Genomic DNA, 24,305 nt, shown 5'->3' on the forward strand with positions numbered 1-24,305 from the left:
AGGCAGAAGCAACATGGAACAAAGCTGAGTTAACAGGAGTTAACCTGCAGTGCTGAGGGTTTACACGCAAACCACTGAGGGAGTATTTAATACTACCTCTCATCCACTCATCTCTAAATTCTCAACACTTTTCCATCCCCCCCCCCTTTTTCCTCCCCAATTGTATCCGGCCAATCACCCCACTCCTCCGAGCCGTCCCGGTCACTGCTCCACCCCCTCTGCTGATCCGGGGAGGGCTGCAGACTACCACACGCCTCCTCCCATACATGTGGAGTCACCAGCCGCTTCTTTTCACCTGACAGTGAGGAGTTTCACCAGGGGGGGGGCGTAGCACGTGGGAGGATCACGCTATTCCCCACCCCCCAGTTCCCCCTCCCTCCCGAACAGGCCCCCCGACCAACCAGAGGAGGCGCTAGTGCAGTGACCAGGACACACACCCACATCCGGCTCCCCACCCTCAGACACGGCCAATTGTGTCAGTAGGGACGCCCGACCGAGCCGGAGGTAACACAGGGATTCAAACCGGCGATCCCCCGTGTTGGTAGGCAACGGAATAGACCGCCACGCTACCCGGACAATAATTTCGATAAGGAATACACATGGATCGTTAAATTTTTAATTTTTTTTCAGTGCAGTTTTATTTTCAATCGTTAATCCTTTCTTCCATTTTCGAGACAGCTTCCCGGGCCAGGCTCCTCTCACCTGCAGACGCGCCAGGATGGAGGACTTCTTGGAGTTGGAGGAGTAGGAGCGCGAGCAGGACGTGCTGCAGAAACGCTTGGTTTTGGAGAAGAAGGAGCCGCTGGCGCCGGCGGTCCCACACATCTCGCACTTCACTGTTGGGGGGAAGAAAACAAGACCGGACGACACGTCACATTTCTCCACCCGCCAGCCGGGGGGGAGGGAGGGAGGGACGTTACGCCCTCGGCCCCTTTCACCCCCCACCCCCCCCCCTCCCCCCTTTGTGTGGCCTCGTTTTCAGCTCACCTGGTCGGTCTTCCGCGACTTCCTTACGGGACCTCCGCGCCGTTTCCCGCTCCTCGTAACCCCTCGGTTCCTCGCCTTCGCCGTCGGCATCGTAGAAAGGCGTGTGCGCCCGCTCGTCATGCGCCGCCTGGCGAGAGGGCGTGTGAAGAGAGTCAGAAGGGGGGAAACCAGAACAACGAGCCAAAGAAAACGTACGACAGACTGCCCTCATCCGAAGCCCCGTCCATATGAAACGCTCAAAACGTGAGTCTGATCCCCCTGATTGACCATTGAAATAGAAAGACCGAGATCACGACGCCAGACCTCGGCACAGCATCGCCTCACCGTGCTTCAACTCGGAATAAACAACACGGAAGCTGGGCGCCCGGGCAACGCGGCGGTCTGCTTCGTCGCCGGGTCGAATCCCCGTGTCGCCTCCGGCGAGGTCGGGCATCCCTACAGACACAATCGGCCTAGTGTGCGGCTGGGAAGTCGGTCTGGTCGGTTGGGGCGCCCCCCCCCCCGGGATCAGCAGAGGGGGTGGAGCAGAGACCGGGACGCCTCAGGGAGTGGGGTAATTGGCCGGATACAATTGGGGAGAAAAGGGGGGAAATTTAATTTAAATTTGATTTTTCTCCCCAATTTTATCTGGCCAAGTACCCCACCCCCCGAGGCGTCCCGGTCTCTGCTCCGCCCCCCTCTGCTGATCCGGGGAGGGCTGCAGACTACCACGCGCCTCCTCCCATACATGTGGAGTCACCAGCCGCTTCTTTTCACCTGACAGTGAAGAGTTTCACCAGGGGGGACGTAGCGCGTGGGAGGATCACGCTATTCCCCCCCCCGGACAGCTGCCCCGACCGACCAGAGGAGGCGCTAGTGCAGCGACACACCCCCACATCCGGCTTCCCACCCGCAGACACGGCCAATTGCGTCTGTAGGGACGCCCGACCAAGGCGGAGGTAACACGGGGATTCGAACCGGCGATCTCTGTACTGGTAGGCAACGGAACAGACCGCCACGCTATAGCGACGGGTCGATGCCAACGGCTTCTCTGTAACATGTGGCTACCACATCGCTGCCTCGATGAAAAACGACTTGTAGTTCGTTTCAAATGGGGCCTACGTTTCTTTGCAAACTGTAGCGCCACCTGTCTGTCCATCTACGCCTGCCACTGTCCCAACACCACGCATTGTCATGTCGGTGTGAGACGTCACGCAAAATTTTGACGTCTGCCCTGATATTGAGAACACATTTTTGCACAATTATTGGCTGATGCCGATGAGGCGGCCGATATTTTGGGCACCCCACTTTCAACGTCACGATTCAGGGGAAACGCCCTCCTAATCAAAATCCTCCCCGCTGTAGTATTGGGGTTTGGCACCGGGTCGATTCTGCCCTCCACCCCTATCTCCGCCCACGACCCACGTGAGAACCCTGCCACTTACTGGAACGCAGTGCCCTCTCGCCTCCGTGGCAATTCCCAGCTGTTGGGCGTTCAGCTCGCATTCCCCGCAGCCCGCGGAGCAGGGGGGTCGGATGAAGACGGTGGGAACGGCCCCCGGGTTCAGCTTCAGCTTCCCCGTGGCGGCCAGAGTCTTGAGGGTGGTCAAGGGGAATTTCACGTCGAAGTACTCTCGGCCGAAGTGCTCGCTGCACAGGTGGGAGTCCGGTGAGGCCGACCACTGGCTGCGGGTGCGCTGGACCTGCTTCTCCCACTTGCGGAACTCCACCGGGTCTTTGGGGAACCTGTAGAGGGTCACGCCGTTCTGCTGCGTCTTCCCACAGCCGTAGGCCACGCAGCTGTAGGGCACGCTGTCCGTTTCTCTGAGGCGTTGGGAAAGGCACATTTAGTTACATCTACAGATCTCATCGGTTCTCCAGAACAGTTCGTCGTTCGAGGTCATTTACCTGTCGGAGTCCGACTCTGTCCCCCAGCCTTTATTCAGACCAGTTTGCTTGAAGGCGGCGGGGCCGCAATCGGGGTTCTCAGGATCCGCTGAAGCCTCTCCTGTAAGAAAACATTCTCTTTTTCAGATGGAACGCGATAACGAAGATGCGACTCGTTATTTTATTCTCCGTTCTGGCACTTGACAGCAAAACACAACGTATTATTCTCATATTCACGTCTTTCCTTCCTCGCTTTTGCCATTCAACCCAATTTGTTTTGCAACCACCTCCCCGTGACGCCATTACTACTGGTCAACTCTAAACTTTGTATTGCGGGTTTGTTGTGGCCATCCATCCATCCATTACCCCATCCGCTTTTCCTGCTCTCAGGGTGGCGGGGGATGCTGGAGCCTAGCCCAGCAGTCATTGGGCGGCAGGCGGGGAGACACCCTGGACAGGCTGCCAGTCCATCACACAGAGGCCCCCCCCCCACACACACACACACAGGGACAATTTTAGTAATGGCGATTCAGCTAACCTACATGTCTTTGGACTGTGGGAGGAAACCCACACAGACACGGGGAGAACATGCAAACTCCACACAGAGGACGACCCCCAAGGTTGGACTACCCCGGGGCTCGAACCCAGGACCTTCTTGCTGTGAGGCGACCGCGCTGACCACTGCGCCAATATTTATTCAGGGCATATTGATAACCGATAACATTGACCTCTTTGCAAACATCTTTTCAAGGTGATAAGAGTAGGTTTCATTAAAACATCGACTATATGCTCTCCAAGGGCGTCCAGGTAGCGTGGTGGTCTATTCCGTTGCCTACCAACACGGGGATTGCCAGTTCGAATCCCCGTGCTCTCCAATCAAACTTCCAACCAGATACTAGATGAGACGTACATGGGCACAGAGTCATCATTCTTAGCTAACAGAAATGACATATCGATCAACCTTTAGGTAGGTGGGTCGACCACGACGTCCCTTTGAATCTAACACTAAAAAACACATTAGACTAGCTAGTAAACTTAGCAACAGTGCAATGAAAATATAGACCCCTTATCGCGTGGCGTAAAAGCTGCGTTGTGAACAAGATTGGCAACTGGCTACTACTACTACTACTACTACTACTACTTTCTGCTGCTCCCATTAGGGGGCGCCACAGCGAATCATCTGTTTCCATCTCTTCCTGTCTTCTGCGTCTTCCTCTGTCACACCCGCCACCTGCACGTCTTCCCTCACCACATCCATAAACCTCCTCTTTACAAAATTACAAAATTGGGAAAGCGTATAAAACTTAACATTTACGGAGAAAAGTTCGAAATTTGAGACCTCGGGATATTGTAGCGAATTTGGGAGGGGGGGGGGGCCACAGGAACTGCCACGGCCGGGGCGCGAACCCGAATCGCCCACATCGCTGAGGCCTCAGCCCCGTCAGCCAGGCAACGTGTCAACTTGTCCGTGCACGTTACAATATGCTGAAGGCCCAAGTGAGGGAGACGGAAAGCATCACGAGTTGAAACTGACGCCAGGCGTTGGAGAAAAACTTCCCGATCCGTCCATTCTTGCTGAAGCTCAGTGGAGAGGTGATATCACGGAGTTGCCAAACATCGGCTGGAGGGATGTGACTGTGACCTCATAGACACCCCAAATATTTACGAAAGAACCAGTGCAGGCATACCAGTCTTTACAGGCATACCATTACTTTGTTGGTTGACATGTCCAAGACTGCTTCTACCATCCGTTATCGAAGGGAAACTAAGTTTTGCTTCATCAAATCAAAGTCCTCGTAGTTTAACTGGTCCTTTTAGGCCACACGTGCAATGCCTTGATGCATGCTCAATAATCCAGGTAAGAAAATCAAAGAAGGTTGAATCAGTTCACCTGGACACAACGTTTATTGGCACACGTTTCATCACTCAACTAATGCACCTCTTCCGCTACATGCTACATGGTACCGGCTCAAATCGACCCGCAGAGTCGTTTTCCATTACCGGAACAGTACTGCCCCAGAGTAGCTGGGCTGCATTGATTTTGGTACTGTCAGACCAAATTGTGTCTAGGCTGCCAAAATGTGTCCGGTGACGTCATTGCAAGACCGGTTGTTTAAAATTTCGTGACCCTTTTTTGGGGTTTGCTAGCTACCTAGCCAACTTGTCGTTGATGTAAAAAAAAAACATATAATAGCAAATATTGGACGTTTCATTTTAATGGAAAACAGGTTTATAGAACATATTTATTGAAAATCTCGTCCACGCTGCATAACGTCAGTTTAGCTAGTTTGCTAGCAAGCTAACAAGGTGATCAACCGGTAGATGAACTTTCGCCTAAAAGTACGCCTTTTTTGTGCTTTTCGAAAAACATGTCCTCTAAACAATCGCATGTTGAATATAAAAGGTGACCGTGCGCATGTACTGTACGATGTGGCTAAAAAGAGTACGCTATTAAACCTGCTTTTGCCTCCAATATTACGACTCCATGAACTACGGCGAGAGAGGAGTGTCAGGAATGCGAGCTGTCGCGTTTGCGTTGCGATGACGTCACCCGGACACATTTTGGCCGCCCGGACATAACTTGGCCTGACAGTACCCGCTCGTTTTTTTTGCGTTGTTTTTTTAACCTCGACAAAGGTGGTACCAGAAAAGTGATAAAGGTTACCAAAATGTCGGTAACTGTTATGTCGGTAAAAGTCGAGTCGAGTTGAAGCACCATGGTAGGTACCATGTAGTGGAAAAGGGGCGCAAGTGACCTCTTGAGTCTAAACTGACTGTAGGTACCCCCACCTCTATAAATGATACAGTACAATACTGTAGCGAAGTCGCTACCCCGTCAGAATTGTGCCAATTGTCCGGTTTTACCCATCAGGCACTGCGTGCGGATTGTCAGTTGTTATTAAATGTTTCGTAAGTGTTTTATGTGGTTTTATGTGTTTATGTGATTACTATTTGTTGTGGTGTAATTGTAGTTGTCATTCTGTTGTGTTGTGTAACCTTGGAACTGAAACCCTGAACAACTTTGTTGTTCGAGGAGATGACCCCCGGGTATTGTATCACATTCATGTAAGTTCTTGTTTCTGTGCGAGTTCGATAAAGGGGGCTGCAAAGTTACCTTTGTCGTTGCTTCTACGTTTGCCACAATATAGTGCCCAGCGACCGAAACCAACCACCAGTTTCACACGCAAATATGGGTGTGTGGGAGTGCAGGAATGAGGAGATGGAGAGATCGAGTAGAGTCAATTCCGTTTATTCTGTCCTACGTGTTTGTGTCCATGTATAGACAGGCTGACATGAAGAATCCCAAAGAAATACAGAGTCCCGGTCCAAGTTGAGGAACTTTACTGAAGAACTTTGAGAATTCAACCCTTTTTTGTAAATCTGTATAGGGGGGCAATACAGAGAAAGAATGTTTCAATAAACATTGCATAAATTATAAAATGTTATATCACATGTCTATGACATAACTACATAACACATGTAAATAACTGCACACGACTGCATGTAAATAGCTGTACGTAACCTTGGAATTACGAAATCACACATGACTTATGAACTAATTGTAAATAATGTACGTATAACATAGATCAGTATGCTATAATATAGGCGGAATACGGGCAGACGGAATAACGTGACAGCTGACACAGCTAACTAGCAACCGAAAGCCTGGCTGGCTAACTAGCTAACAGAAAATGGGAGAAGCTAACGTTACACTTAGCTATTTTCATATTAACATGAATACAACAAAGTTCTTATAACAGACATCATCAATCACTTAAATAATGTCGCAACTAAACTTACAGACGATGCTCTCCAAGGCACAAACGTAGATAGAAGCAATAAACACAGGAGCTGGGCAAACATATGATGCTCCGCATGGAAAGCTGGACTGTACTGTTACCATGACTACCAGGCAGCAAACTATTTCCTGAAGTAAAGTCGCGTGAGGGAGGCTAGAGGGAGCAAATAAACTTCAAAATAAAAGTACCCTTCTCACATTCTAATAAAGTGACGTCACACCGTTTACTCGCCACACAAAACAACACCGATACAGCGCAATCTCCCCTGGCAACCAGCTAACAACCGCTAGGCTGCTGCAAACATGGCCCCGCCCCGGAAACCCTAAGCAGTGCCTACGTCAGCACGCCGAATGTCCGCCTTAAAGGAGCAGCAGCCCAAACAACTGTTGGGAAAGCATGCTTTTCATGGAACACCAAGAACAAAAACAAGATTATTCGTCAACTTTTTCAACAAGATATTATCAGCTCACCCTCTGCCTTATCTTATTGGTCTGCCTTTGTTGGTGAAAAAATTGTTTGGGAAAAAATTTGGCTTTTACCTCATAAGTTCCTCTTGACTAATAAAGTAAAAGACATATCTTTCAAAATTATTCATAGATTCTATCCAACTAATCAATATTTGCAGAGACTTAAGAAAGACATTGATGTGAGTTGTTCTCTCTGTGGTTTGTTTAATGAAACATGGGTTCATTTATTTTGGTCTTGCCCACACACTAAACAACTGTGGAGTAGGTTGTCTCGTTTGATTATTGATCACATTTACCCTCATTTCACCCTGAGTTGGACAAATGTATTGTTGGATATACTGGAGTTGATAGGAACCTCGATTCTCAGTATTATTTAATCAATTTGCTAATTATCTTAACAACATTTTATATTGAGGGATCTAAATTCTCTAGCAAGAAACCTAATTTTCCTGAGCCGTCTGCGTATATCAAACAATATATTTCATCAATATCTGATAGTGAAAATAAAAAAGCTGTAAAAACATATAAGCACTTTATGATTTACAAAATATTTAGTTAAGTGTGTAATTTATTTGTTTTACTTTATACAATCCCCCTGGCGTATTTATGTTTATGATAATATATGTGATAATGTTGTATACATTTAATAATGTGACTATTGTTGATTGACATTGTTGTATACTATTTTTGTTCACTTTTGTTAATAAAGTTCTTTAAAAAAAGAAAAAAGGAGCAGCAGCCCAGGAAAACGTGAAGCCAAGATGGCTGCCGAGTAAGTCGTGGTTGCGGAGTTCCTGCACAATAAACGATTTATCTGGTGAAAAACGAAGAAGTCGTCGTTTAAATAACTTTAACAACAGCCGGAAGAACTTCTTCAACGACTGAAAGCAGCTTAATGTCGAGTCGAGACAGGAAAAGGTCGCAAAAGAGCAAAGTCCCCTCGCCTGCGGTCCACTCGGGTAACATGCTGATATCCTCATGCCATGATTACGCCCGCTCCGTAGAAGCAGTAACGGTCACTATGGCAGAAGAAGAATCTCCTCCGCTCGCTATGGCAGAAGAAGACTCTCCTCCCCTCGCTATGGCAGAAGAAGAGTCTCCTCCGCTCACTATGGCAGAAGAAGAATCTCCTCCACTCAACTATGGCAGAAGAAGAATCTCCTCCGCTCACTATGGCAGAAGAAGAGAATCTCCTCCTCTCACTATGGCAGAAGAAGAATCTCCTCCGCTCGCTATGGCAGAAGAAGAATCGCCTCCGCTCGCTATGGCAGAAGAAGAGTCTCCTCCGCTCGCTATGACCGAAGAAGAATCGCCTCCGCTCGCTATGGCAGAAGAAGAATCTCCTCCGCTCGCTATGGCAGAAGAAGAGTCTCCTCCGCTCGCTGTGGCAGAAGAAGAATCTCCTCCGCTCACTGTGGCAGAAGAAGAATCTCCTCCGCTCACTGTGGCAGAAGAAGACTCTCCTCCGCTCACTTTGGCAGAAGAAGAATCTCCTCCGCTCGCTATGGCAGAAGAAGAATCTCCTCCGCTCGCTATGGCAGAAGAAGAAAGTGTCAAATGTTGAAGCTCGTCTTAAAGAGGAAGAGCGCAAAGCTGCTGCCAGTCTTCCAACACGTGTGTAGGAGCCGGAGTCCTACTCAAGACGGTGGAACCCGAAGCTTTATGGCGTTGCTGAAAACTCAACCGAAAATGTGCAAGAAAAAGCTTTAGAGGTTTGCCAGAATATCCTTCCAGAGGAAAAGAACAAGCTCTCGGACGTTATCGATGTTGCCCATCGTCTTGGAAAACCGTCACAAAACCGCTCCACTCCCAAGAGCCATCATCATCATCCGGTCCTCCCTGGGGTCCTGCAGAGATGCTGTGTGGAAGTCAGCAAAACATCATTCCTTCCTGCGTGACAACAGGCTTCGTTTTGCTGGAGATCTCTCTCAACTCGTCAGGGAGGCCAGGCTGAACATGTGGCCCATGGTGCAGAAGGCACGAAGTGAGGGGGAACCTGCATATTATGTAGGTGCGCGAGCCTTCATCAATGGACAGGAAATGACCTGAGGTAAACATGACTGATTTCAACTGAGCCTTTTTCATGGCTTGCAGGTCCAACAAAGGTCAGTCTCCTGACTCTCTAAACTGGTGTGCTGTTTGTGACTTTGTGACTTTTCATCACAGGGAGAACTGAGCCTACTTAAACTCTCATTTATTTTGCATTCTTTTCTTACAATATTTCGGTAACACTTTAGTATGGGGAACATAAAAAACTTAATTACTAGTGAATTAGTAATGATCCAGATGTCACTTAAGTATGGGGAACATATTCTAAGTAAGAAAAACTTAATTTACAGTAATTTAACACTATGAACACTTGTAGTTTGGTGTGTTGTTATGTAAGAACAGACCATATTCATTAAGTGTTAGTAAGGGAGAATAACTCTTCTTGTGGTACTACCACCTTATAAAGGCCATACTAAGCAAAGCATATTGAGATGGTACTACTAATAAGCAATAATTCTGAGGTTATAGAGGGAAAACTCATAGTTAATGGCTTACTGGTTGTATAATAAGGCCATGCAGAATAAGGCATTAATGAGTACGTAATAATGACCAATTAAGAGCCAATATGTTGCTAATTTGCATGCTAATAAGTACCTAATTAATGGTGACTACGTTCCCCATACTAAAGTGTTACCAATATTTCTTACAATGTTTTATCCTACTGATTTTTTTATAGACAACAGCTTGAAAAACTAAGTGGTTTAAAACATGTAGGACACCCTTATTTTGCTCAATTTATATTATATTGTCACCTGCTATGTTGACTGTTCCAAGTGCAACTAATGCTCAGCGTACCAGGTCATAACTACTTGTTCAGTATTATTTCATAAGTTTTCTTATCTTAAGAATTTCTTTGTCTATAGTTTCCCTAAACGCCAGGGGGTTAAGGAATGTTACAAAACGTAAAGCACTATTTTTATTTTCGAAACAGTCAGATACAGATTTTTGTTTCTGTCAAGAATCTCACTCAATCGCAAGTGATGTGAATTTTTGGAGAGCCCAATGGGGTAACGATTTATGGTTTTCTCACAGCTCAGAAAGATCAGCGGGGGGTCTTAACCATGAAAAATAGATATAACGGCGACATCCTACACACAGACACAGATCCTAAAGGACATTTTATCTGTCAAATTGTCAGTTATGATACAATTATTTTGATTATTGTTAATGTGTATGGATACAACTCTAATTTAGAAAATTCTCAGTTATTTACTGTCATAGAGAATAGACTTAAACATTGGCTCACTAAATTTCCAAATTCCCAAATAATAATTGGAGGAGACTTTAATGTAACTTTGAATCCACTTATAGATAGATGGCCACCTACACAAGATAATAACAGAAACTATTTTATTAAATCTTTTATAGAAAGATATGATTTAGTAGACATATGGAGAGTCAAATCCCCAGATACGGTAACGTTCACTTGGAAGAACAAAGGAAACACAAGGCTTTCTCGTTTAGATTTTTGGTTAGTTTCCAAACATTTTAACGAACAAGATATCACAATAAATGTTATCCCTTGTCCCTTAAGTGATCATAAGGCTATCTACATATCAATTAATCTGTTTCCCTCTGATAAAAGCTGCAAAGCCAAATATTGGAAATTGAACAACTCTCTTCTTAAATATGAGGACGTTAAAATGAAAATTTCACAATTGATAACGCTTTACTTTGATAAGGCAAAAATAAATAATTCATTCAGATGAAACTGGGAGCTATTTAAGTATGAATCAGCGAAATATTTTATGACTTACGGAAGTAATCTTGCCAAAATTAGGAAATTAGAAGAACAGAACATTATCACAGATATTTCTTTACTCTCTCAAATTTCACCAGACGCCTTAACAAAAGAAGACAAAATTAAATTGTATGAGTCACAAGAGAAACTTGATGTGATCTATAAAAGAAGGGCAGAAGGAGCGTTTATTAGATCGCGGACACAATGGCTAGAAAAGGGTGAACAGAACTCTGCATATTTTTTCAAACTAGAAAAATATCGTGCAAAAATTAATACCATTAATGAACTAAAAATTAATGATAATATAACAGATGACCCAAAACTAATATCTGATTTTTGTTCTACTTTTTATAAAAACCTGTACACATCTGGATACTCTGAAGATAATACTCTAACGTTCCTGAATTCACTACAGCATACCTCTCGACTTAAAGACTCTGAAAGAGATCTTTGTGATCTCCCCTTATCACTAACAGAGGTTTGCAACTGTATTCATTCTTTAAAGGAGAACAAATCTCCGGGAACAGATGGCTTATCTTCTGAATTCTATAAATTGTTTTCACAGCAGATGGCACCATTTCTTCTACAAGTGTTTAATGAAAGCCTATCATCCAGTTGTTTACCTGCAAGTATGACTCAAGGCTTAATTACATTAATTCCTAAACCACGCAAAGATCCGCTTTATATCGACAACTGGCGCCCAATCTCTCTTCTAAATAATGACTATAAAATATTGACCATGATTCTTGCTAGAAGAATCAAGAAAGTTCTAGATTCCATAATTGATGAAGCACAATCAGGATTCATGCCTAATAGACACATCACCAACAATATTAGACTAGTTTTAGATGTACTTGATTACTCGCACCTAATTTCTGATAACATCTTTTTGCTATTCTTAGACTTCTTTAAAGCCTTTGACATGGTGGAACATACTTTTCTCTTTCATTCGTTACAGAAATTTGGTTTTGGAGACTTTTTTTCTTCCAGGTTTGAGGTCAAACGTGGCGTCTGTCAAGGTTGCCCGATATCACCATATTTATTTCTACTCGCTGCCCAACTTTTATGTGACCATATTAAGTGTAGTAATCTGAAAGGTGTTTCTATTGCTGATAGAACTATTGTAATTAGTCAACTAGCGGATGACACCACTTTATTTCTAAAAGACAGCTCCCAAGTACCTTTAGCTATTAATATTATAGAACAATTTACTAAAGCTTCGGGCCTTCATTTAAATCTTAAAAAATGTGAATTATTAGCTATCAAAGATTGTTGTGTTGATTCCGTTTCCAATATTCAAGTTAAAAATTCGTTTACTTATTTAGGTATCATTATAGATAAAAATGAATCCCAAAGATGTAACACTAACTTCAATCCAATAATTAACAAACCTAAACAAAAATTCAATCTGTGGCTCTTACGTGACTTATCTTTAAGGGGCCGAATTCTCCTCTCAAAGGCTGAAGGAATATCAAGATTAACATATGCTGCGCTGTCATTAGGTATAGATAGTCATATATGCAAAACAATAGATCAAATATTATTTGATTTTGTATGGAAAAACCGCACCCATTATCTTCGGAAATCTGTTCTGATGAGCGAATACAATAATGGTGGCCTTAATTTTTTAGACTTTTCCACACTAAATTACACCTTTAAAATAAATTGGATCAGACGTTACCTTATATGTCCATCTTCTCTTTGGAATTTCATTCCCCATTTTGTCTTTTCTTCAATTGGTGGTCTTAAATTTTTGCTTCTATGTAACTATAACATTGACAAAATTCCCCTCAAACTTTCTTCGTTCCGCAAACAAATGTTACTGGCATGGTGTCTAATTTACAGACACAACTTTTCTCCTCACAGGTTTTTTATTTGGAATAATAGATATTTGCTGTATAAAAACAAATCTATCTTTTTCAAACAGTGGTTTGACAACAATATTCTTTTGATTAGTCAGTTGTTCAACCAACATGGGCAACTTTACAATTATGTTGGATTCATTCAACGTTATAGATTCCCTGTTACACCTAAAGAATTTTCTATTGTTTTTGATGCTGTTCCCTCTGGTATTGTTTCAATTTTCAAAGGTGTTAATGTGAATGTTAATCTCCCTATATCAGTAGATGTAACTGAAACAACTGTTGGGAAAGCATGCTTTTCATGGAACACCAAGAACAAAAACAAGATTATTCGTCAAATGTTTCAACAAGATATTATCAGCTCACCCTCTGCCTTCTCTTATTTTGGTCTGCCTTTGTTGGTGAAAAAATTGTTTAGGAAAAAATTTGGCTTTTACCTCATAAGTTCCTCTTGACTAATAAAGTAAAAGAAATATCTTTCAAAATTACTCATAGATTCTATCCAACTAATCAATATTTGCAGAGACTTAAGAAGGACATCGATATGAGTTGTTCTCTCTGTGGTTTGTTTAATGAAACGTTGGTTCATTTATTTTGGTCTTGCCCACACACTTAACAACTGTGGAGTAGGTTGTCTCGTTTGATTATTGATCACATTTACCCTCATTTCACCCAGAGTTGGAAAAACGTATTGTTTGGATATACTGAAGTTGATAGGAACCTCGATTCTCAGTATTATTTAATCAATTTGCTTATTATCTTAACAAAATTTTATATTGACAGATCTAAATTCTCTAGCAAGAAACCTAATTTTCCTGAGCTGTCTGCGTATATCAAACAATATATTTCATCAATATCTGATAGTGAAAATAAAAAAAGCTGTAAAAACATATAAGCACTTTATGATTTACAAAATATTTAGTTAAGTATGTCATTTATTTGTTTTACTTCATACAATCCCCCTGGTGTATTTATGTTAATATATGTGTTAATGTTGTATACATTTGATAATGTGACTATTGTTGATTGACATTGTTGTATACTATTTTTGTACACATTTGTTAATAAAGTTCTTTAAAAAAGAAAAAAAAGGAGCAGCAGCCCCTGGTGAATTTACCCTCATTTGTGTATCACCACAGGTGTGATCATTGATCATGTGTACTATTAAGAGGATGAGGAATTGTTGCAATCACAACATCAATCCCTAAACCTCTGGGAATAGTACACATGATCAACAATCACACCCGTATCTGCATATGAAACTGGTCGTTGGTTTCGGTCGCCGGGCACTGAATTGTTTAAAAGGGCGGGGATACCTGGAGTTTAGACTGAAGACGTCACTTAGTTGAGTGATGAAACGTTTCTGTCAATCAACGTTGTATCCTGATGAACTGATTCAACCTTCTTTGAGCCACATGTGCAAGCTCACACAGGGGATAGAAAAATATCACCGGTCGTCCTTAGGCCAAACAAAATTATTTATACTGGGATAACTGTGGTCTTTAATAAGAAACTCTTTGTAAGCAACCAAACTCAGACCCCAAAAATTATGTAAGAAACTTTTTTTTATTTAGTTTAAGAATCCGGAGCGTAGTCCCACCCGTTCTTATACACTCTAGTCTACACTACTCGGTATTATATCGGTAATGTCCCAACAGAGGTATGGTTTTCCATAAACTTGCGCAAAACCTTCATAAACTGTCATATACTTCCAATATGATTCAACGTCAAGGCCAGGAGACTACGCTTCATGATGCATGGGCGTGTTTAAAAGAAGGAATACGGATGGGTCCTGACAGGGAACTGTACCTGCATGGCTGGCCTAGGCTCATCATGCAGCCATGTAGGGGCCCTTCTTCTCAAATCAGAAGCAGCTGTTCGTTTTAAACTCAAGGAGCCAACTGCGTCTACCAGCCAGCTTTGCTCTTGGAAAGACTCAAGAAAGTGTGTTCAGCCAGCGCCATCAAGCAGCAATGACTTTTCAAGGCCAAAAAGAAGACATGCACTCTCCAAGTCTGCTAAACAGCTACCCACTCCAAACCACACCAGTTATACGCGTACCGATCCATCACCTGGAGATCGTCCAATTTCTCATGACAGCTTCCGAGAACTTTATAACATCTATCCAAACGCAGCTGTGTTTACGAGTTTAGATGCATCATTGTTTAAAGAGGATTTGGAGCAGAGCAACACAGTTAAATCCATTGGTGGAATCCTGTATGATGATGAAACAGGAAGCGACAACAACTGCATCCTGGAGCCCCTTACAAGCTTTTTTCGACCCTAGTGCCGTAAGGATGAGTGATGATCAGGAACCAGGAGCACTTTAAATGCAATCCATCCATCCATCCAAATGAAATATCGTTTCCCCCCAGCCTACAGCAGTGCAACACAAAGACAAAAACACATATCCAAAACCTACAAGAACACATATATATCTAAACTAACACATCCAAACTAAGGGAAAAAATGAACTTGCTGAACACTGCAAACAGCTTTACAACGATTATTCTATTCCATCCCATTATCTGAACCGCTTCTCCTGCTCTCAGGGTCACGGGGATGCTGCAGCCTATCCCAGCAGTCATTGGGCGGCAGGCGGGGAGACACCCTGGACAGGCCGCCAGACCATCGCACAGGGCCCACACACACACACACACACACACACACACACACACACATTCACACCTAGGGACAATGTAGTACGGCCGAGTCACCTGACCTACAGGTCTTTGGACTGTGGGAGGAAACCGGAGCCCCCGGAGGAAACCCACGCAGACAACATGCAAACTCCACACAGAGGACGACCCGGGACGACCCCCAAGGTTGGACTACCCCGGGGCTCGAACCCAGCACCTTCTTGCTGTGAGGCGACCGCGCTAACCGCTGCACCAGCGGAAATCACACGAAAACGTATGTCCGCTGACACAACAGCGGGCTGCATCTCCAGCGCGGATGCGCCACAGATTTGGCCGAGCCACCGCTTTGAAACGTCACCAGGTGTCGCGGACGCAGGGAAGCGAGTCACTCGTTCAAAGCGTTACGCAGCAGGACGCACCTTTCCATTCAAAGAACACAAGGACCGGGGACGGGAAATGGAGCCGGTCGCTCGAAAGGCATCGGAAGTCGTGGAATCGGTAAATCCTGAAAATGTTACTGAAGTAGGGTTGGAGACAAATGCTGAAAGCGCATACCTAGGGGCACCTCCTGACGGATGGCTCGGCATCGCGCCTGCCCTTTTACCTTCCGCTCGGCTATAGACTTTTTCCGCGCGGCTGTGCGCTTAAACACACTTGGGATCCAGTCTGGGTGCTCTGGATCGTCCGACCGCTGCCCTGCGAAATGAAGCAAAACGTTTAAAATCGAGCTGAATCAGAAGCGTTCGCACAGTTACGAGACCGAGGCCGGAGTCGAAGTACGACGTCAGGCCTGACGACACGAGACAGCCGGGGGGACTCGTGGTCAAACTTGAGGCAATAACAACCCCTGACCGGTGGCTCTGGCGGCTGCTCCGCCGTCACATTCATGAGCCGTTACCTACTACAGTGTTTCTCAACCAATTGCAAGGGGTCCGTGAAAATAGAATCTCTTTAAAAAAAGGTCCTATGACATTTATAGAAATAGGATTATTTTACTCAAATGTGACTGAGACCTTTATCTACCTAAACTATAAAGGGTAACAGGACTTTTTTCTCTAATCACATCTGTTTCACAAGTGTAATTTGTTGTATTTTAATAAGAGATCTCACTCCCGTTTGCATTGTTAAAAGTTACTGCATAAAATTCTGTTGTTACATATATCTGAATGTTACTGAATACATATTCTGTGTTGTTACATATATCTGAAAGTTACTGAATACATATTCTGTTTTGTTACATATATCTGAAAGTTACTGAATACATATTCTGTTTTGTTACCTATATCTGAAAGTTACTGAATACATATTCTGTTTTGTTACCTATATCTGAAAGTTACTGAATACATATTCTGTTTAGTTACATATATCTGAAAGTTACTGAATACATATTCTGTTTAGTTACATATATCTGAAAGTTACTGAATACATATCCTGTTTTGTTACATATATCTGAAAGTTACTGCATAAGAATTCTGTTTTGTTAACTATATCTAAGTTAAAACTGAAAGCTCTTATTTTTGCCCCAAAGAGTGAATAAATGCTATAATGCTATTTAAAATGCCGTTTCTACCGTTTCTATCAAATTGCAACCCCCCTCCCCCAAGATCAGGTGGAGGGGTCCTCAGGGTAGATCAAAAATACGCAGGGGGGGTCCAGGACCCCCAAAAAGGTTGAGAACCACTGGCCTACTACTACATGTTCAATCGCGACACTTATCCGACATACACACCGGATATGAAGTGTGCCCCGCAAATCTTGGCGTTGGATATTTTCTCGTCCGACCAGGTCTTCCAGTCCTCCCGGCCGATGGCCCGGATCCACGCCTGGCGCCTCCGTTTCTCCACCGGGCTCTTCCGCTTCGGCATGCGGTAGAAGTGCAGGCGCTTGTTGTCGCCGCGCTTGCGATTCGTACAACCCACGACGCAACAACTGTGAACCATCGTCCAACTTCTCCGCGACGGACGGACCCCCCCCTGCCGAACCGGACGCGGTGCGGGTGGTCCTCCCTCTGCCCCGCACGCTGCGGGACCTGCACGTCTTTTAAACGGGGTTACCCGGTGTGTTAGAAACCCCGGCAGGACCGCTTCGTTTAACTATTTATCACAGTTGCTGCTGAGTCTCGCCCGCGGTTGCCAGCACGCATCTTATAAACGCCAGCCGCGTCCGCCTCGTGCCGCGTGCGCTCTCCTCCGCGCACGGAACCCTGGGACTTGTAGTTTTACACCGGAAAGGGGGGGGGCCGAGCGCGTGCGCGCCATCGAGCCGAGACACAGTGGCGTTCTGAAGTCTAACAGAAACGTGTTCGCGAAGAATTCCAAAATTCTGAGAGAAAGGTTTTCTAAATGCTGAAATGATGAACAAACAAACAAACAAACAAACAAAACGCATTCTAAATTCTGAAATGATAAACAAACAAACAAACAAACAAACCGCATTCTAAATTCTGAAATATAAACAAACAAACAAACAAACAAAATGCATTCTAAATTCTAAAATGATAAACAAACAAACAAACAAAACGCATTCTAAATTCTGAAATATAAACAAACAAACAAACAAAATGCATTCTAAATTCTAAAATGATAAACAAACAAAACGCATTCTAAATTCTAAAATATAAACAAACAAACAAACAAACAAACAAACCGCATTCTAAATTCTGAAATATAAACAAACAAACAAACAAAATGCATTCTAAATTCTAAAATGATAAACAAACAAACAAACAAACCGCATTCTAAATTCTGAAATATAAACAAACAAACAAACAAACAAACAAAACGCATTCTAAATTCTGAAATGATAAACAAACAAACAAAACGCATTCTAAATTCTAAAATATAAACAAACAAACAAACAAACAAACAAACCGCATTCTAAATTCTAAAATATAAACAAACAAACAAACAAACAAACCGCATTCTAAATTCTAAAATATAAACAAACAAACAAACAAACCGCATTCTAAATTCTGAAATATAAACAAACAAACAAACAAACCGCATTCTAAATTCTGAAATATAAACAAACAAACAAACAAACCGCATTCTAAATTCTGAAATATAAACAAACAAACAAACAAACCGCATTCTAAATTCTGAAATATAAACAAACAAACAAAACGCATTCTAAATTCTAAAATATAAACAAACAAACAAACAAAACGCATTCTAAATTCTGAAATGATAAACAAACAAACAAACAAAACGCATTCTAAATTCTGAAATATAAACAAACAAACAAACAAACCGCATTCTAAATTCTGAAATATAAACAAACAAACAAACAAACTGCATTCTAAATTCTGAAATATAAACAAACAAACAAACAAACCGCATTCTAAATTCTAAAATATAAACAAACGAACAAACAAACTGCATTCTAAATTCTGAAATATAAACAAACAAACAAACAAAACGCATTCTAAATTCTAAAATATAAACAAACGAACAAACAAACCGCATTCTAAATTCTAAAATATAAACAAACAAACAAACAAACCGCATTCTAAATTCTGAAATATAAACAAACAAACAAACAAAACGCATTCTAAATTCTAAAATATAAACAAACGAACAAACAAAACGCATTCTAAATTCTGAAATTATAAACAAACAAACAAACAAACAAACAAAACTCATTCTAAATGCTGAAAGGATAAACAAACAAACAAACAAACAAACAAAAAAACAAACAAAACGAATTCTAAATGCTGAAATGAAAACACAAATGCATTCCAATAGCTACAAATAACACCAACAACCCCTTAATCGTCACGTCTTGCCGAGGAACCTCTCATGTGGAACATGTTTTTTAAAATAATGTATTGTTGTGGTTCCCAACGTTAGAGCCGGAGGCGTGACGTCAGCGGCCACAGCTCTCCGCCACACCTCTCCAGCTGCAGCAGCAGCCTCTCACAGCAAACGTCCACCAGACAACCTCTTTCACCCACCCCACACGCCCTTACGACAACAGAATACTTGAAGTTTAATTTATTAAGTAAACTTCAAGTAAAGTTCAAGTATATGTACTAGTACTATACTTGTAAGTATACTAAGTATAATTTTGTTTAGTATATCTCTGAGAAGTACTTCAAAAGTAAACTGAAAGTATACTTACTGATTTTTTTTTAGTTTAAAATAAGTATACTAGTTTGTGTGTGTGTGTGTGTGTGTGTGTGTGTGTGTGTGTGTGTGTGTGTGTGTGTGTGTGGGCCCTGTGATGGCCTGGCGGCCTGTCCAGCGTGTCTCCCCGCCTGCCGCCCAGTGGCTGCTGGGATAGGCTCCAGCATCCAGAGCAGGATGAGCGGTTTGGATAATGGGATGGATAAGTATACTAACAGCACACTTGAATAAACTACTGTAAGGGTGATGAATGATCTTACTCATATCGCTGGGTTACAAAAAACAAAAAACAGCGATTCAGGCAACGCACCCCCTTCGACATCCCGACCGGCTGATGTGGCCCCCAATCCCCCCCACACACACCTTGAAAACAAGACTAACCAACGTATGACTGGACTTTTTTGATATGAAATAATAAACTGGCCACGATCACTGCAGCCACGATGGCTGGAGAGTCTGGACGTGACACCCCTTGTAGGTGCGCTTCAGTTACCACCAACTCTCTATACACACTAATAATTGCCACGTTAGCTGGGTGGGGCTATTAGAGTTGGTGTTTGTGGACTGGACTTTATTTTTTTTGTTTTTTGCAACGAGGCAAGTCACTGTTACGCCTGTCGTGTCTTTCTCACAACATAACGGTCACTACCTGAGCTGCTGTACAATTTCTCACCAGGTATAATACACCAATAACCCCAAAAGAATTTTCTATAGTTTTCAACGCTATCCCATCTGGTATATACTCAGTGGCGGCTGGTGCTAAAAAAAATGTTGGGGGGGGGCTGGGGGGGCAATTTAGCTTGGTGCAGCCCACCTGACAGCTGCTTTAGTGTCCACACCGTCACAGAGTTATTAAGAAGGACAGTGTAGCCTATAGATTTGATCAGGGTTGGATGATTGACAGTCGAGACGAGGCGTCGTGGCGAGTGTGAACGTGATTGACAGCCACGAAAATTGTCCGATTACATTAGATCAAAAATAATTAAAACAATACCAAGTCGCTGCCAGTAAAAGTGGGCGTGTCTGGGGCGACACGGAGCTGCGCCCCCTGGAAAACCTGAGGAAACCAATCAGACAGCAGCCTCAGGTCACCTGCTCGCCACAAGTTTGAGGGCTTACATAAGGTGTGGTTTGGGCGGCGCCCCTCACCCAGGAAGTATATGTATTCACCCAGGAAGTATATGTATTCAGACAGGAAGTATATGTATTCAGACAGCAAGTATATGTATTCAGACAGGAAGTATATGTATTCAGACAGAAATCAACTAAATACCACTTGAACCCATAATTAATGCTGCTGACAGGCGCTCACAGACTGAAACACTTTCATTGAATAATTATTTGCATTATACAACTACATTATATTTAACGTGAGATTTTCATCTCTCGATATTTGAAGGGGGTGGCGAAATACGTGTTATTTAGGAATGTTGACCACTCTCTGCCCTTGTCAGCGTCACCCCCTGACCCAACTCAATCTCCATTAGGAGGGGTTTGTCCTTCTTTTCATAGAGGTATGAATTCCAGTATTATAAGAGCTTTGTTTCAGGCCAGCGTCGTTTCTATTCCCCCAGCAACATCTTATTGGAGTAACGTTGTTAGTAATATTGACTGGAAGAAAGTTTGGTCCTTACCACAAAAGTTCCTTCTAATAAATAAGGTCAAAGAAGTTTCATTTAAGTTGATCCACAGATTCTATCCAGTAAAACATTTCTTACAGAAGGTCAAGAGTGATTACAGATGTAAATTGCTCTTTCTGTGAATTACATCCTGAAACTTGCTCCCATTTACTTTGGTCTTGTACTTTTACATACAAGTTGTGGAAAGATGTTAATCCTTTTATAGCTAACAACATTTTCTCGGGTTTTACTCTTTATTATAGAAACTCGAAGAACCCCGCTACAATGTAGCGGTTTGGTTATCCACCCGTCTAAATCTCCCTCCTCTTCATCCTGCCAGCTAACTGCCTTCCCCCTGCCCCTAAACCACCCCCCCACTCCAACTCCCTCCCCCCCAAATGCTCAGAATCACCTGAAATGCCGAGAAAAGTGGTTTTTAGCCATTTTTAGAAAATGCATACTTTGCATAATTATGCATAATTATTTTAATTTTCTGCTATTTTTCTGGTCCTCTCTGGAACAATACCTACCACCTCCAAAAAAAAAATAGGATCATTTTTGCAAAAATGCATTTATTTTGCATAATGGCAAAACAAATATTATATAGGTGAAAAAACTTAAAGATGCTCAGAATCATCTGAAATGCCGAGAAAAGTGGTTTTTAGCCAATCTAAGAAAAACGCATATTTTGCATATTTATGCATAATTATGCATAATTTTATGTTTCTGGGATTTTCCCCCTTACTCTCTGAGACAATACCTACCACCTCCAAAAAGAATTAGGATCATAAGTGCTTTAGTTTTCGGTCCCGCTATCTACACTAACTAACACACACACACACACACGCGCACACACACACTAACACCACACACACACACATTCCGTTGTAGTCTATCCATCATTCATTCGATCCTGTCGTCCCCCTCTGTTCTGTTAACAGTTCCAAATAAAGATTTATCCAAAAAAAGCCGCTACCCGATATGTACCGGAAACCCGACTCGTTCTACGCATGCGCGAAAATGTGAGCCCGTTCAAGGTGGCGGCCCCGGCGGGTTGTCTATGCGAAGCTGTGTGCCGCGCTTTTGAAAAACTCGCGAAGCTCACTATTTGTCAAGTTTATCTGCCCGTTTATGGTCCGAGGGAGACTCTTCACTCGGCGCGCAAAGATTGTATCCCGATTCCCGAAACGGAGAAGAAGAAAAAAAAAACCGCGTGATCTCGTCTCTTTCAAGCGAAGACAAGGAAGCTAGCTTAGCGTGTCTGCTAGCTAGCGGTGGCCGTGATTACGCGGAATACGCGGAGGTGGTTTGCCGGTCCGTTGCATAACCGGGGAGTCCCCGGCGGTGAAGAAAAGGGCATACGGCCCTGTCAACTCGTCCCCGGTCAGTGATGTCCACCCTCAACTGGCCTATCAACAACATATCCGACACGATTGAGGGCAAAATCTCCGACCTGAACGACGAGGTAGCTGGTGTGCTTGCTGAACTTGAGGCTGTCGCCACGAAAATATCTCAACTTGAGCAGCGTGTCGATAGGGTGGAACAGACTGGCAGGTTTCTGCAAAAGAGAATGGATGACCTAGAACCCTACTCGAGAAGGAGGAACTTAAACCTAAATGGCAGTCCCCGAATTTGCGCAAGAAAACGTTTGGCGGCGAAGAACACGTCCTGGAGAGATCGTGGCTTGCAGTTCAAGGAGGATTTCTCCAAGGGGGGGCCGAGAGAGGAGGCAGAGGGCTGAATGCCGAGAGCTCGTGCAACGAGGAAGACTGTGTTCTTCGTTGGGGCCAGAGCTTTGATTGGAGGAGAAGGCGAGATCGTCCTAACTGCTTGACTACGTGTGAGAGTCAGTTTCTTTCTCCTGTGAAGACACCTCCTAGTAAGATGGCTCTCACTTTACAAATATGGAGGGAAAATTGCTCCAATCAGATTCATTTTAGTTAATGTTGACAGTTTACCACTTTGTTATATGGATCTGCTTGTGTGTTGTTGCAATATGGAGCGTTTTATTGTAGAAGATCCAATTAGCTTATCCACATCAAGAGAATAACTTGGCTTATACATTATTTTCAAAGAGGTAATTTCCACGTAATTTGAAACACCGAGGTGCTGCGTTAGCTACTGGCCTATTTTCCAAGGTTTTAAGCCTTTTCTACATCTACACAAAAGATAGCTAGATAGATTATTTTATAAGCCACACAACCAAAATCGGTGGAATGTGTTTTTGGTACACTTTACACTCTGCAGCACAATACATACATAGACAACAACATATTATCGGGAACAATACAGTTACACAATAACAGAAATAAACATATCAGGCATAACAGGTGAATGGTGGTGTTTATGCCAATGTCGTGTGAGGGGGTGACTACAGGGAGGAATTCAGAGTCCTGATGGCTACGGGAGAAAAACTTTGCGAAGAAATCACGAAGAAATTGATTTAAAACGAAACGAAATGCCTCACAGTTGTTGCACTGTCGGTTGTCTACATTTTTATCGCATGCTGAAAGGGAAAACTCCGATCGAAAAATGGAGAAGACAGGCGTGGATTCATGCGATCCGTCGGGTGGACTGGAAGACGTCAGAAGAGCAAATATCAAACACGAAGATTTGCAGAGAACATTTCATATCTGGTATGTATCCGTTTCTTACACAAATAAGTTTTGTGATTGAACATACGTAAGTAACAGCTCTAAATGTGATCCTGTCCTTGTAGAGCTACTGCCAAACCAAAGTTTGAGTTGTTAATGCCTGGCCTTCCTCAAGTTTGACAAGGATTCCATCAGCTTTCTTGATGTCATGATGTTTGAGGTCATAGTTTGACCCCAGCCTCGATCTCATAACCATACAAACAATTAATCTCTCTACTGGAGATGTATGACAAAGTTAGAAATAAACAATGTCTTTGTTCAAGTTAATTTAAAAGTTTTCTTCATTTTTCAGGGGAGCGATCAGATGACCCAGACAGAGCACCTAGGCTGGATTCCACGTGTGTTTAAACACAACTGCACAGAACAAAACTCTTTTCGGCCGTCGCAGCGACAAGGAACATCTAGTCATACTGTGATGGATGACTGATGACTTGCGCGATGATTAAAGTGGGGAAGAGTTGCGCATCATCAACCCCACTCTCTTGTCAATACCATTG

At 43.2% G+C, this 24,305-nt stretch overlaps 2 protein-coding genes across 2 annotated transcripts in view; one reads left to right on the forward strand and one right to left on the reverse strand.

Moving 5' to 3' along the window:
- chadlb (chondroadherin-like b) overlaps positions 1-56 on the forward strand; it is a 21,812-nt gene extending 21,756 nt beyond the window's left edge. Inside the window, exon 10 of the mRNA XM_056297592.1 lies at positions 3-56. Within this exon, the coding sequence (XP_056153567.1) occupies positions 3-56 (54 nt within the window). The remainder of the gene's footprint in view (positions 1-2) is intronic.
- A 559-nt stretch (positions 57-615) lies between these two features.
- Positions 616-17,377, reverse strand: l3mbtl2 (L3MBTL histone methyl-lysine binding protein 2). Its single transcript, XM_056297593.1, has 6 exons — positions 17,141-17,377; positions 15,967-16,107; positions 2,875-2,974; positions 2,412-2,790; positions 988-1,114; positions 616-836 (listed from the first exon to the last, which is right to left on the reverse strand). The coding sequence occupies exons 1-6, from the start codon at positions 17,349-17,351 to the stop codon at positions 616-618; spliced, it is 1,179 nt and encodes a 392-aa protein (XP_056153568.1). The 5' UTR covers positions 17,352-17,377.
- Between the last annotated feature and the right edge of the window lie 6,928 nt (positions 17,378-24,305).

This window comes from Lampris incognitus, chromosome 17 (genome assembly GCF_029633865.1).
Source record: "Lampris incognitus isolate fLamInc1 chromosome 17, fLamInc1.hap2, whole genome shotgun sequence".
Classification (NCBI taxonomy): Eukaryota; Metazoa; Chordata; class Actinopteri; order Lampriformes; family Lampridae; genus Lampris; species Lampris incognitus.

Excerpts from the sequence above, each read along its gene's own strand:
- l3mbtl2 (XM_056297593.1), bottom strand. The coding sequence starts at position 17,351 with ATGGTTCACAGTTGTTGCGTCGTGGGTTGTACGAATCGCAAGCGCGGC. Across the intron at positions 16,108-17,140 it reads CGGGGCACACTTCATATCCG|GGCAGCGGTCGGACGATCCA; the intron begins GTGTGTATGTCG and ends TTCATTTCGCAG. Across the intron at positions 1,115-2,411 it reads CGAGAGGGCACTGCGTTCCA|GCGGCGCATGACGAGCGGGC; the intron begins GTAAGTGGCAGG and ends CCCTCTCGCCAG.